This window comes from Halichoeres trimaculatus, unplaced genomic scaffold (assembly GCF_033239565.1).
Source record: "Halichoeres trimaculatus isolate MK-OKI-2021-1 unplaced genomic scaffold, fHalTri1.1 fHalTri1_scaffold_8, whole genome shotgun sequence".
Taxonomy (NCBI): domain Eukaryota; kingdom Metazoa; phylum Chordata; class Actinopteri; order Labriformes; family Labridae; genus Halichoeres; species Halichoeres trimaculatus.
Window position 1 is genome coordinate 28,108,313 of NW_027437186.1, and position 12,396 is coordinate 28,120,708.

The window sequence follows — 12,396 nt, forward strand, 5'->3', positions numbered from 1 at the left end:
GAGAGAAAGAGAGAAAGAGAGAGGTGGTTGTCGTGGTTGAGACTGGACTAGAAGTTCTTATTTACCGCCACTCCTCCCTCCTTTTTGATGGGATGCTTTCCAGATACTGGGAGTTAGCATCATTCAGAACAAGATCAGACCAACTCGGTTCCCACACAATGCTTATCATTCAATCTAGATTGCCTGATGTGGATCATGCACCATCTCTTCCTCTCTGTCTTTGATCCCTGCACTTTCTCCTCCTGTTACCATATGCAGAATATCCCACCTAATCTTTCTTCATCTATTCACTGAGTAGATCCTCCTCATCCTCTCGTTCTGCTTCCTCCTTCCCTCCACTTTTCTCTTTCTCTCCCTCCTTCTTTCTCCCTCTTTTGAAGTCATGCCGACAGGAACAGAAAGACACTAAACTTTCCCAGAGAACCTCCCCTCGGCTCCTTGTTGATTTTTCTTTCAAGTTGATTTTCAAAGCACATTTATTCATATCAAACGGATGAAAATACACATCAAGGCACCACCATGCAAATGACAGCACCCACATCTTTCTCAGTATTGTTGTTGTCGTTGTGGTGGGTGTGTGAGAGTGTGGGCAAATGCAGATTTTTATATGTCACTGTCCCAAATCCAAATCCAAGTCATACTGTAGCTCTGGACATAAGAGAGTGTAAAGTCTGAACCTCTGCCCACTCTCCAGCTATGACTCCATCTGTGCACAAAGGCCAGCCTGTGGAGGACTTCCTGTGCGAGGATTCCTGTGTTTGTGGGCATGCTGGAGAGACTGCAGAGGTCAGGGGGCATTACTCTAGGGGGTTGCCTCTTCTTTTGTTGTGCCTTCTTTCTCTTGTCCACTCTGTTGTATCTTCTCCCTTGTTTCTTGTCATCCCCGCCTACTTCCTTGTTGCCCTGCCTCCTGAATCAGTCCCCTCCCTTCCTCTGTCTGGCCTCTTTATTCTCTTCACACCACAGACTAGTGCAGATGCAGATCTGAGTCCTTGCCCTAGTTTCCCTTTACTGCATTGAGCAACTACTCCTTCTCTCCTGGGTGTCAGGTCATATGTTGTCATATGAGGAAAGAAGTGGGAGAGGATGTTAATGGTTTTTTTTTCTTTGTGCTCACAGGAACTGGTGGTTGCCAGACTTACCACATTGGTTTTTCCCATTCTGAAGGGCACTTTGATCATTTCACCAGGCCAGTTTTGGAAAAGTAATGATCTGAAAATGGCTGATATTAAATAAACATCACGGCCATGACCTCAAATTTTCCAGGATTTAACCTCTGCCTGGTCGTATTATCCTCAACAACACGTCCAATCAACTACTGTAGCTCTGTCTAAACCAGACTTATAACCTTTTATCCTACAGGCTACCTGGACTTATTTATGTTATTTTGGCCTTAAAAGAGTCAGAGATCATGCCCAGAAAGCTCATCTTCTCTTCTTTCAGGAACTGTTCATTTTTTTCTCTATACCAAATAGTTGAGGAGTTATGGTAATTTAAAGAGCACTTTTGAAATGAGAGCACCTGTGCTCTGTTGGGTTTCTAAGTGTTTTATAGTTTTATAACTAGCAAACCAGTATAATAATAATTCTGCATGTTAGAACAGTAAGCTCTACAGCTAGCCTCATTGTTGGCCTATTTGATAACCGTCAACACAAACACATCTGAACAAACATCAGTGACTTTATTAGCTGAGATAATGTCGCGTAGAAATCCAGAAATCTGTGCCTGATAAGCCTGTCACGTGTTTAAAAATTCACCCTTAAAATATCCTGAAACCTGCATGGAGACAACCTCAAGTGGACACTTGAGGAACTGCAGTTTTTTTTTTATTTCTTCTTTATTTCTATTTCTGAGATGCCAAACCAGGGGTGTCCAAAATTTTCCAAAGAGGACCACAGCTTACTGACCTATTTATTAATCCTGAAAATTATGTTGGACTTGTTTACTATTTCTTCACTTTGTCCCTGTGTGTTGTCAAACATCCTTGTGCGATCATTACAGACTGGTGAAATCAAACCTCACCTATCCCTCAGATGTCGCTTCATACCACTCTAGTATTAGTTTTCTACAGTGTTATGTGCTGCGTAGACATCAGCCAACTCTCCCTCTGACCAAGGAAAATGTTCTCCATTAGGGGGCGATGTGGGCAAAATATGACAGGATAGTTTTATGGCAGGATCAGGATCTGGATTTTATCAGGATTGTTTTTCATTATCAGACTATTTTGACCTGTGAACATAGCTGAAAGAAGAAAAAGAGGAAGGCATGGGCACAGGGGTTTAAGCAGGAGGAAGGAAACGATGGAAAGGAAGGAACAAGGAATAAACAGAGTGAAATTTAGGAAAGGAACAAAGGATAAAAGGAAGTAATTGTGGGAAAGGGAAAAAGAGAAAGAGGAAGAAAATAATGGAGGGAGCAAGATGGAAGGAGGATGAAAGGAGGAAGTAAGAAGAAATAGGGGAGGATGGAAGGAAGGTTGGGAAATAGGCAAAAAGGAAAGAAGGGGGAAATAAAGGAGGGATGAAGACAGAAAGGAGGGCAGGTAGGAGGGAAGGAAAAAAAATGCAAAAGAAAAAGGAAGGGTGCAAAGATTGATAAAGAATAGGAGGCAAGTAAGGAAGGAAGGAAGGAAAGAATCGGGAAAAGGAAAGAAATTAAGGTGGAAAAAAGGAGGGAAAATAGGAATAAAGCAAGGAAGACTGAAAGGGTAGGAAGATAAAGAGAAGTTAAGAAAAATTCAGCCACAAATATTTCTTATCCTTCATTTTGACTGATTTTACTCTGCTCCATTTCCTAACTTAAATCTGGTCTTCTGTCCTCTGATGTGTTTTTTTGAACTCTTACATTGTCACGTCATGATAAATCCAGTCGTTTAAAGACCTCAGCCTTAAGGGTTTCTGCAGAATGTACAAAGCTTTAGCTCTATACTACTCTGGTTTGGTTTGTGCATTTGACATTAAATGTAAATGTTCTCATAATTCAGGGATGATTCATTGATACATTGCAAGATGAAAGCTGGGGGCCAATTGAAATCGTACCACAGACCCGACTTTAAACACGCCTGTGCTGAAAACCAAAGTGGTTGTGATAATCCCTCATCAAGTCTTTTGATGACATTCATTTCTGATAAATCGACAGCCTCTCAACCTTTACTTTCTGCTCAATTTAGCACCGGGCTCTCTCATAAATCCAGAGTCTGTTTGAGGTCAGCCAAGGAAAAGACCTGTTATTAACCTTCATTAGAGGCCTGTTGAGGGCACATGTTGGTGAGATCCAATCTACGATCAGCTCCTCGTTCTGCCTCAGAGGTTCACCTCAGTGTGCGGGCGTACTGAACTTTCAACCCAAAGTTTTGCAGCCAACTTTGAATGAACCAAGAGATAGAAGAGCTTATTAAGCTATTAACTTCCTTCTCAACAACTTGTTCTATCTAATCCTGTTCTTCTAGTTGCTTCTTTTGCATATTACATCCAAACACCCAGGCTGTATGTTCTCCCTCCCTCGCTCCATCATCTCGTTAATGATCCCTCTTTAATCGCTGTTTTAACTTGTCAACATGGTTTCAGCATTTAGTAATTCTGCCTCAGGCGGCAAGCTTCACTCCAAACCTCAGACAGCAAAGGCTGAGCAACACACGTCACACTACGACAAGCTGGTGATTATTTCCCGAAGCCTTTGAGGTGGTTGCTCCTGACAGTTTTAAGTGAGGGACTAATTCTTTGTTCCAGCTGGGGAGCTACTAAGTGTCTGCTGAGAAATAATAGAAAACATTCCTCTGGTTATGTATCATAGTTCAAATAATAAGGTGACGCTGTTATGTAATAAACGCTGGGATACAGGAGAGGGGTGAATTTATCACTTCTGAAGATTTCTGGCAGATGTATTTTTTAGAGTTTGAAGCAAACAAAACCTTTCCCCTTGGATGCCAGCAGTGATACGTTTTTGTTGACGCTGGTTTTGTTTGTCTTCTTTAGACCGAGCTGTTGGAACAAAGCAGATCAGAATATTTTTCCAGAGCGGGGGAAACCCAAGAGCCCTTAAACAGCTGCACGAAAACAAAGAAGACTGCGCTTCAAAAGATGTAAGTATGATCTAACGCAAAACTTTCCAACCCTGTCAGTCAGAGAGGACGCTGGAGTATCCGCTCACATCCTCTCCTCCTCTTCCAGAGCCAAACAAGCCAGTGTCCAGAGAGAGCTCCATGGTTCCATTACAGGGGAGCAGCTGATTGACCGGAGAGCTGGGCCCAATAGCCAAGAAGGGGAATTAAGAGAGTCTGAATCAGAGAGGCCGGCAGCAGACCACGAGGAGCCGTTCCCCAGAGCCTTAAATGAAGCTGCTCAGTCTACTAGAAAGCAAGGCCCGACCCCAGAGAGTCCTCCAGACAGCACAAGCACACGTAAGGCCTCTAAAGTTTCCTGCCAACATGAAATCAGTCAGACCAAGAGGAGCAAGCCGAGTGATGCCGAGGAAGACCTTCACCCACAGAGGGCCAAGAGGACGTGTCTTGGAAGACCTCCAGCAACGATTCAAACCCAATCTGACGAGGGCTCCACACAAACATCCAAGCATGACCTTCTTCCTCTGCAGCCCCTTCCTCCAGCCGAAGCCGAGTCAGAGTCCAAGGCTTTCCCAGTCTCAGAGTGCAGCAAAACCACACTGGAAGTAGAGCTGCTTACTCCAGGGAAACGGGCCCAGAGGCTCCCCCTCACAAGCAATAACACGGCACAGACAAACCAAAACAGGCTGGCCGCAAGTCTGAGGGGCCTATCTGTCAAGCCTGCATCCTCAGGCTCCTCTATTAGTTCCAGATCCACACTCGGAGAGGAGGGGAGCGAGAATGTGCCCAGAACCTCCAGATTACGACGACAGAAGAGGTCCTGAGGGGGAGAGAGACGCTCTACAGTGAAGATGCCTGACGCCACAGAGATGATAGAGATGATATTGTGTCAGGCTACATGTTTACTCCAGATTCATGTTCATGCTTTCGTACATGTGTCACATTATACTGCAACATCCATTCTTCTCACATGTGCAGCACACCCGCAAACACACACACATCAAACGCTGAGCGCTTTATTGCAAACGATACGTGAGCGTTTCAGTTACGCTTTGTCGAATACTTGAAACAGACTCTGCCTCCACCCATAAGTAGTGGTGGTCAAGAGAGGCTCGCAAATGAAAGTCAAAAAGCTTTAATTGGAGTTTAGATTTGGTTTTGTGTCAGAGATTGGGGATTTCAGACAGGCAGGAGCCATGCAGTACGTCATGGCTCTCAGTCTCTAACTCTGGCTCCTACGTGTCTGAAAACTGTCCGGTCTCCCCACTGAAGCTCTGCGGTGATTGATTGCTGTTTCCAGAAATATTTCATCACCCCGCTCTCAAAAATGTACTTTTGTTGTTACATTTCATGCGTATACAATTGGCTCAACGCTTGATTTCTCAGCACCTGAAATGGATCTCTAAATTTGAAGCTATTATTCCGTTTTTTTTTTCTTGAACTTGAATCCAGCGTGTGTGGGCGTATGATGAGCTGTGCGGTTTTATTTGGACGTCTACAGTATCACAGGTTAAAATGTAGCTGCTGTCATCGCCCTGACGCTCAACAGGGCTGCTCAGAGCTCTCTGCTGGCCTTGGCCCCAGAGGAGAGTGGAGCAACTGGGGCGGTCACTTGTATCCCCGTTTAAACCTGAACATGGGCAACATGATGACTGAACCCTGCATGTATAGGCTTTTTCGAATAACTTTTTACCATGTAAATAAATTAGTTTGAGCCAAAGAATGGATCTTAATCTTTTCTCAGCTTTTGACTGCAGAAGCTTCTTCTATCTCTTCTTATCACAACAGAGAAATACAGCGGATTACTGAAGCTGACCCCTCTCTCTTAAGCCAAGAGACATGTTTAAGGTCATTTCGAAGAGGTGCTGATAATCTCTGGCCTCAGCTTTAATCCCTTTAAACAGATTCTGAAGAAGAGAGCATCTTTACAGGCTCTTTGAGGATTTTCTGATTGGTGTTGATTGCAGTGACACCTGTGGCTGGGATCTAAAGTGTTTTTCATGGCTAAAGACTGAATCTAAAGCCCCGTTTCTACCAAGCAGACCGGTTCGGTTCATCTTGGTACGACGCGCATTTTGAAGTGTTTCCACTGACTTATCCCGGGACAGATTCCCAAATAACCGAGACGAGCTGTCCCACTTTTTGGGACCCTTTCGTATGGCTGCCAGACTGAACCCATCTGCTCTCGGAAGGTGGAGTTACACACTGCAGACCGTTGATAGGTCGGGAAATCGTCACTTACCGTCCGACAGTGGCTACATTTCTCCTGGTGGCACACAGTCTTCACTGAAACAAAGCTTCATTGCAGTTTGTATCTAAGAGCTACATGCCAATCACAGAGAGGATGAAATGCTGGATGTCTTCCATCTATGCTCTTTTGTTTACTGTGTCGCGTTTTTCTTCTTCGTTGGATTTATTGGTGGGGTAAATCGTGTCGCGCTGCTACGGCATCACGCTATTGTTTAACAGCTGTGGCTTTCGGCATCAGGCTTACACGCCTACCACAAGTGGGCACAGTTTGCTGTGGAAACGCAAACGGGATCAGGCTTAACTGTACCAAACGGTGCAAAACCGTGCTGAACCGAACCAAACTGCTTGGTGGAAACGCTGCTTTAGTGTAGTAGTTGATGTCTACCACGGCTCAGAATGGTATAAGTAGGAGTTCAACCACACTTTGCCACTTCTCACATAACCTGCATGTCATCATTAACCTAACTTACGCAGCATTAGGAATGATCATTGAACTAGTTTTACTTGAGAAGTAAATGAATTTTTTTACCAATACTCTACTTTAGTCAAAACAGCTTAAGAACAACATTGAAGTAGATAGACAGTCTTAATAGAAAAACTCGAAAAGCACTCAGAGCGCAGACCTCTGCCAAACATGTTGTGATTGTCATGCAACACTTTAGTCCTACTTTAATGTTATACTCCCTTTCAGCAGACTGTCTGCTACAATTTGGTGTTAGTTGCAGGTTTGTACCATAATTTGTTACCTGACAGTGTTGAAAATTATGATGATCCAGTAAATATTTCATATTCCGGATCTTAGTATCCAGAATATTGCCAGGATCTGGATCGTACTTTTACATCTGTCAGAAATGACGGTGACCTTGTCATGTATTGTTTTGCAAAGCACTCCAACCATTTATGGTGGAGTTATATACACATCCAAATGGTGATCCAGATCATCTCTACCTTATCCCATTTTGAACATTTCATAAAAATTTTAATCAAGATCGGTTTGTCACTTTTTGAGTTATGTTGTTCACAGACAAACAGACACAAACAGAAAAACTCTCCCAAAAACACAACCTCTTTGGCAGAGGTAATAATAGAAAAACCTTAGTATATCAATTAACCTTTTGACCCCCCCCCCCAATATCCAAAAAGCCCTGTAAAAGGCATACCCTGGTTCAATTAGAAGCTGTTTTTGTCCTTGTATGGATTTTTTTTCTTTTATGTAATGGCACTTGGATGACGGTGTGAAATCGAAACTTAAATAACAAAACAGGGTGTCTGTTCACACCATGTCACGCTCTGGGGTATTATTGGCTCTGGGGCGACCATAGATTGACCTAGCTGGTCAAATGAGGTGTCAATCAAAAGGATGTTGACATTGTAGTATTGAGATTTAAACACCTCCCAGAATTTACAAGGTTCTGTATTCCAATTGAAGTCTGCATTGCCATTAGACTGTGAATACACATGTAAACATATATTTAGGCAGATTGAGGCTGTTTAATACAGTTATTCTTGAAGGCATGAAGACTTTTATTTATTAGGCATCAACAATGGTTCAAATTCCACAGTCTTGTTTAAGTCTCTTTTTATAATTTCTGTATTGAGTGTCTATTTACCCTGCTGGGCTCCCCCTGAGAACCCTGTTTCACATCACATTTTCTGTGAAATGTGGGAACTTAGAACTATTCCATTATGCTGAGTCTGCAAATATGCCAACTTATGGAAAGAGTGCGTAAAGGTCCCTCACACACTTTACAGTTTGACTTTGGGACAGGCCCTCATAAACTTCTCATGGGCGCACCTCTAAGTCAGTTAGAGTGGACATTGAGACTGGGCCTCAGTTTCTTGTGAACACCATCACCAACTGTCATAAAGACATCACTCTAGCCACAGTGTGCATTTATTGATCTTTTTAACTCTGATTTTCTTTGTTCAAGACATTGTTTCCTAGGGATGTTATTGATGGACTCTAAGGTTTAAACCAACCACTGCAGAGTCACTGCTGCATGTGGGTTGGAATTAACATTATCACGAACAGTTATTGGCTCACATTTTAGCCTTTAGCCTGTGCTCCATCACTCTCCTGTTAAGCTTTCTTCTGCTCTGACACCCATTTTCTTTTTTACAGTCCAGCTCCAGTGTCCACCAATTCTACAAAACAAATCTGAGAAATCCTTTTCTAGCATTTAGATATTGAACATTCTGGCACCTGTAATCTCATTTTAAATTGTGCATTATGAGCAGGCATATAAAAGTTAGTCAATTTCAAGGTTTTAACTAAGCTCCATCTTCAATCCCAACAAAAAGAGCACCACTGTCTGTGGATCATGAGGAGTGAGGTATTTTTGTCTTGCTGCAACATAATCATCCGTAAACAGATTAGGATAAAGATCTTGCTCAACTCCATGATGTGTCTTCAGTTCCCACGCCATGAGAAACTCCCCATCAGCTCCTACGACACGTTCACAGACAGACGCTTCACTCCCTCTCCAGAACAAAGACGACTTTAATTCTCTTTTCATACAAAATATTTAATAAATATGACTTTCAAAAATATATTGCCAGATCAACACATAATTCTCAAGTTCATAACACAAAAGTCAAAAAGAGGACAAAATGTTGCCATGATCTCAAAGGGTTAACAAATGAGATAAAACATGTTTGTCTTTAAGAGCCTCATTTTTTAAAAAGAAACATGTGCACAGAAACAAAGCAGACTCTCTGAGCAAGGCAGTGTGTGTCGTCTGACTCTACAGTGTTCCCATCGCCGCCCCCTGCCCCCTTTCTCTCTTCAAGTACTCTAAGCTTATGATTTTACGCTGACTAACGCAGATGGGAATTCTGGCGCGTCATGTTGATGCAACTCCGCCTTTGAAATGTGTCAATGGGTTAAACTGCTGAAGGATTTTTGTTCCCTTAAGTAATAATCCATTCATGGCAAGCAATATGTCTGCCACTATGTCTGTCCCTCGCAGCAGCCGTGGTGTGTTCTTGTCGTCCTAACCTCACTTGTCTTCAATCAAGGTCTTGGCAACAAATAATGAAATGTCTAATGTGTGGAAGAACAAAAAAAGTCTCTCTGGGGCGAAACATGCCCGTCCTTTGTCTTCTTTGAAAATTTGGCTTTGAAAAGTAATTGACAGAAATGTAAGCTTCCACAGCTATCAAAACCTTCAAACTAGACAGAACATATAAATAAAAAGGAATGATATTTTAAGGCTCTTGATTATTAAGTTAATAAATCAAATATACACAATGATTAATAAAAAAAATGTACATATCTACATGTTCTAAATCGACACATAAATTCTTCATATTGGCAGCAACTGCTGACATTGAACCCCCCGTCCCTCCCGCCCACCCCCAAAATAAAAATAAATAATAAAGTTGATCTTTCTTTTTTGTCTCATTGACAGTTGCTGAAGTCTAAAGCTGAAAAGGCACTTTCTCCAAACGGAACTAAAAGAATTCAAACACAAACTAAGAAGAATTAGCTCTAGTGTTGAACACGTCGGGAAGTTTTAGTCATTGTACAACAATTCCTCCAGAAGCCCCTTCCATGTGTCCGCTAAAGTTTTAACGCCCGAAATGCAGAGGAGGACGTGTTTGAACTACTTCTACAGTGAAATGTTTACCAGCGCCTTGTGTCTCCAGCCAACCAAAGCAACCGTCACTGCCAGTGTAAGCCAGCTTGTCAAAACTTAAATTAACACGGGGAATATCTGAAAATACTGAGGGGCCAGCGCTGACGTGACAGTGTACTAACTACACGTGCCAAAGCTCCCCCCGTGCACCCACCACCGGGGTGTGAAGGCATTAGGCTTGGTTGCACAGCAACACAGCTGTCTGCTATACAATGTAGTCCATCCTGTTTATGCTGTTTGCTGTCTCCAAGTCTCTGTTGTCCTGTTTATTAGTCCAATTGGGGTTTTTGGATGTGGAGTTGGGGTTGGAGATGGGCGTCTTCTCGTCCCTCTCCACCAGTGTGTATGCTGGCTGTTTGGCAAAGCGGCTCTTCTGTAAGTGCCTCTCCTTGTCGTCCTCATCCCCCTCGGGATGATTTGTCCTTATTTTGGCAATGATGGAGTTCTTGTTCTCGTAGTCTTTGATGGCCACCGAGAGGCCCACGTGCTTCTCTATAGGGTTCTTAATCTGGTTCAGCTGCTCCCGCACATTGTTGGTTGTGTTGTCCTCTGCGCCGGTGACCGTCGTCCCGTTGTGGTTGCTCTGTTTCCGCCGGCGGCGCATGCACCACAGCAGGATGGAGACCAGCACAAGGACCCAGATGACAATGAAGACAGAGCTGAGGAGGGGCACCAGGTAGTCTGCGGAGAAAACAATCAACAATCACATTTTAAGACTCAAAGTTACAAGAAACGTCCTTTAAACAAGTAAAAATACATAAGAAACATCAAATGAAACATGTAAAATTTCATTTTCTTTCCATAATCTGTTGCTTGTTTGGGTCCATGCATGAAGCTTGAGAACCAATCTGCCTGCTGAGTCAGGATCAGAGAAGTAGAAGTCACAACATGTTCTTCTATTGTTGTAATTTTTACAGCTGGCACACATGCACGGTTGCAGAGATGCTCCCATTTTTTGCATCTCTGCACAAAACGCTAAGGGCCCATTTCTCCTCCCTTTACGTAGGAAAATGTGTATATCCTTTTCAAACCATGGTACAGTCACTGCTTACATACTCCATGCATCCTTTATGTTGGCATTGCCATAAATCAATACATCCACCAGGGAGGGGCAGCCCAGAGTCAAAAGTTTGACAACAACAAACTCAAAAACAAACATGGCGACTGTGGAGGAGGTATTGCTAATGTGCCGCTTTCATAAAGGCAAAAACAGAGGCAGTGTTGTAGGAGACAGTGGTTGGTAAGGCAGTTAAATACACTGCCTTGTCTCACCAAAACTACGTATTGGTAGCAACAGCAACACTGCCCTCATGGTTTGCGGTGGCACTGCACTGTTTGGCCCATAACCATAAGCTTTATGGTAACATGCAGAAATACGGATGAAATAAATGCAGAGCACAAACTGAAGGCTCTGTCCATCCGTATTTCACCTAGAGCACAAATGGGCCTTAATAATTAGCTTTGTGCAGTCAGCTTGTGCTGTTTTTTCATGGAGCTAAAATACCAAAACCAATGCTCGACAACAGCTTTGTAATACAAAAATCCAAGACATTTAATCCATAATTAAAATCACTAATAGACCATGCCAACACTAAGTTTTTAGAAATAAATTGTCTGCTTTTAATGATGTTTATGCCATATATTAACAACAGACTCATCCCTGCCCTGTTGATAGATTTGGATTATCTACTCTCTAAAGTTTATTATAAAGGACTTAAGACCCTAAATGTCATATCTGAAAGGCTATTGTTAATTCTTTCTACGTAACAATACCCTGAATATTTTATCCTGTCGCCACATCCAGCCTGCTAAATCATTAGCATGCTTTTGCCTGCACAGCCTGACCTTTGAGCCCTGAACAGAGGAGGAGGCTGCTTGTATTTGGCCGTGGCGGCGGTCTGCTGTCACCGCGTTGATGAATGGCGGACACATGTGGGAGTCTTACAAGTCACAGGACGAGCCAATTTGAAGCCACGCAGCTAGCAGCTCTGCTCTTCCCATCCAAACCCTGACTGCATTCCTCTGAAGCAGCATGAGATGGAAGACCTGGGCGGCCCCGCTCATGTGGGAGGGTTAAGAATGAGTTTTCATGGATGCACGTTTCTCTTTGCCGTCTTTCTCAGGGCTTGGCTGCATCTCTGATCTTTTCAGCAAAGCAACACGAGGAGAAAAAAAAAACTCCCACCCATTTTTACACATGCAAGTGTGTGCAAGTCTGAGAAGCCTCACAGAGGCAGAGTTAAGAGGCGGTTCATACCAGTTTTACTGGGGCTTGGCACGCGCACCTCGGCGATGGCGGCGATGATGGTGTTGTTCCCGTTGCGTTTGCTAACCAGGTCAATTATTCGGTCTGTAAGCTCTTTGATGGGGCTCCGGTCCAAACGATGGTCCTCCGTTGACTAGAGGTGCCAAGAACAAAGTGAGGTTAGAGATCAGTTTACTTTCTGT

At 43.2% G+C, this 12,396-nt stretch overlaps 2 protein-coding genes across 4 annotated transcripts in view; one reads left to right on the plus strand and one right to left on the minus strand.

Moving 5' to 3' along the window:
* The window catches only part of slx4ip (SLX4 interacting protein), a 47,800-nt gene extending 42,021 nt beyond the window's left edge, over positions 1–5,779 (plus strand). For all 3 annotated transcript variants that reach the window (XM_074676570.1, XM_074676569.1, XM_074676571.1), the window contains exons 7-8: positions 3,975–4,081; positions 4,170–5,779. In XM_074676570.1, the coding sequence (XP_074532671.1) occupies positions 3,975–4,081; positions 4,170–4,884 (822 nt within the window). In that variant the 3' untranslated portion in view covers positions 4,885–5,779. The remainder of the gene's footprint in view (positions 1–3,974; positions 4,082–4,169) is intronic.
* A 3,063-nt stretch (positions 5,780–8,842) lies between these two features.
* jag1b (jagged canonical Notch ligand 1b) overlaps positions 8,843–12,396 on the minus strand; it is a 34,770-nt gene continuing 31,216 nt past the window's right edge. Inside the window, exons 25-26 of the mRNA XM_074675618.1 lie at positions 12,206–12,347; positions 8,843–10,629 (exon numbers count right to left, since the gene is read on the minus strand). Coding sequence (XP_074531719.1) covers positions 10,154–10,629; positions 12,206–12,347 — 618 coding nt within the window. The 3' untranslated portion in view covers positions 8,843–10,153. The remainder of the gene's footprint in view (positions 10,630–12,205; positions 12,348–12,396) is intronic.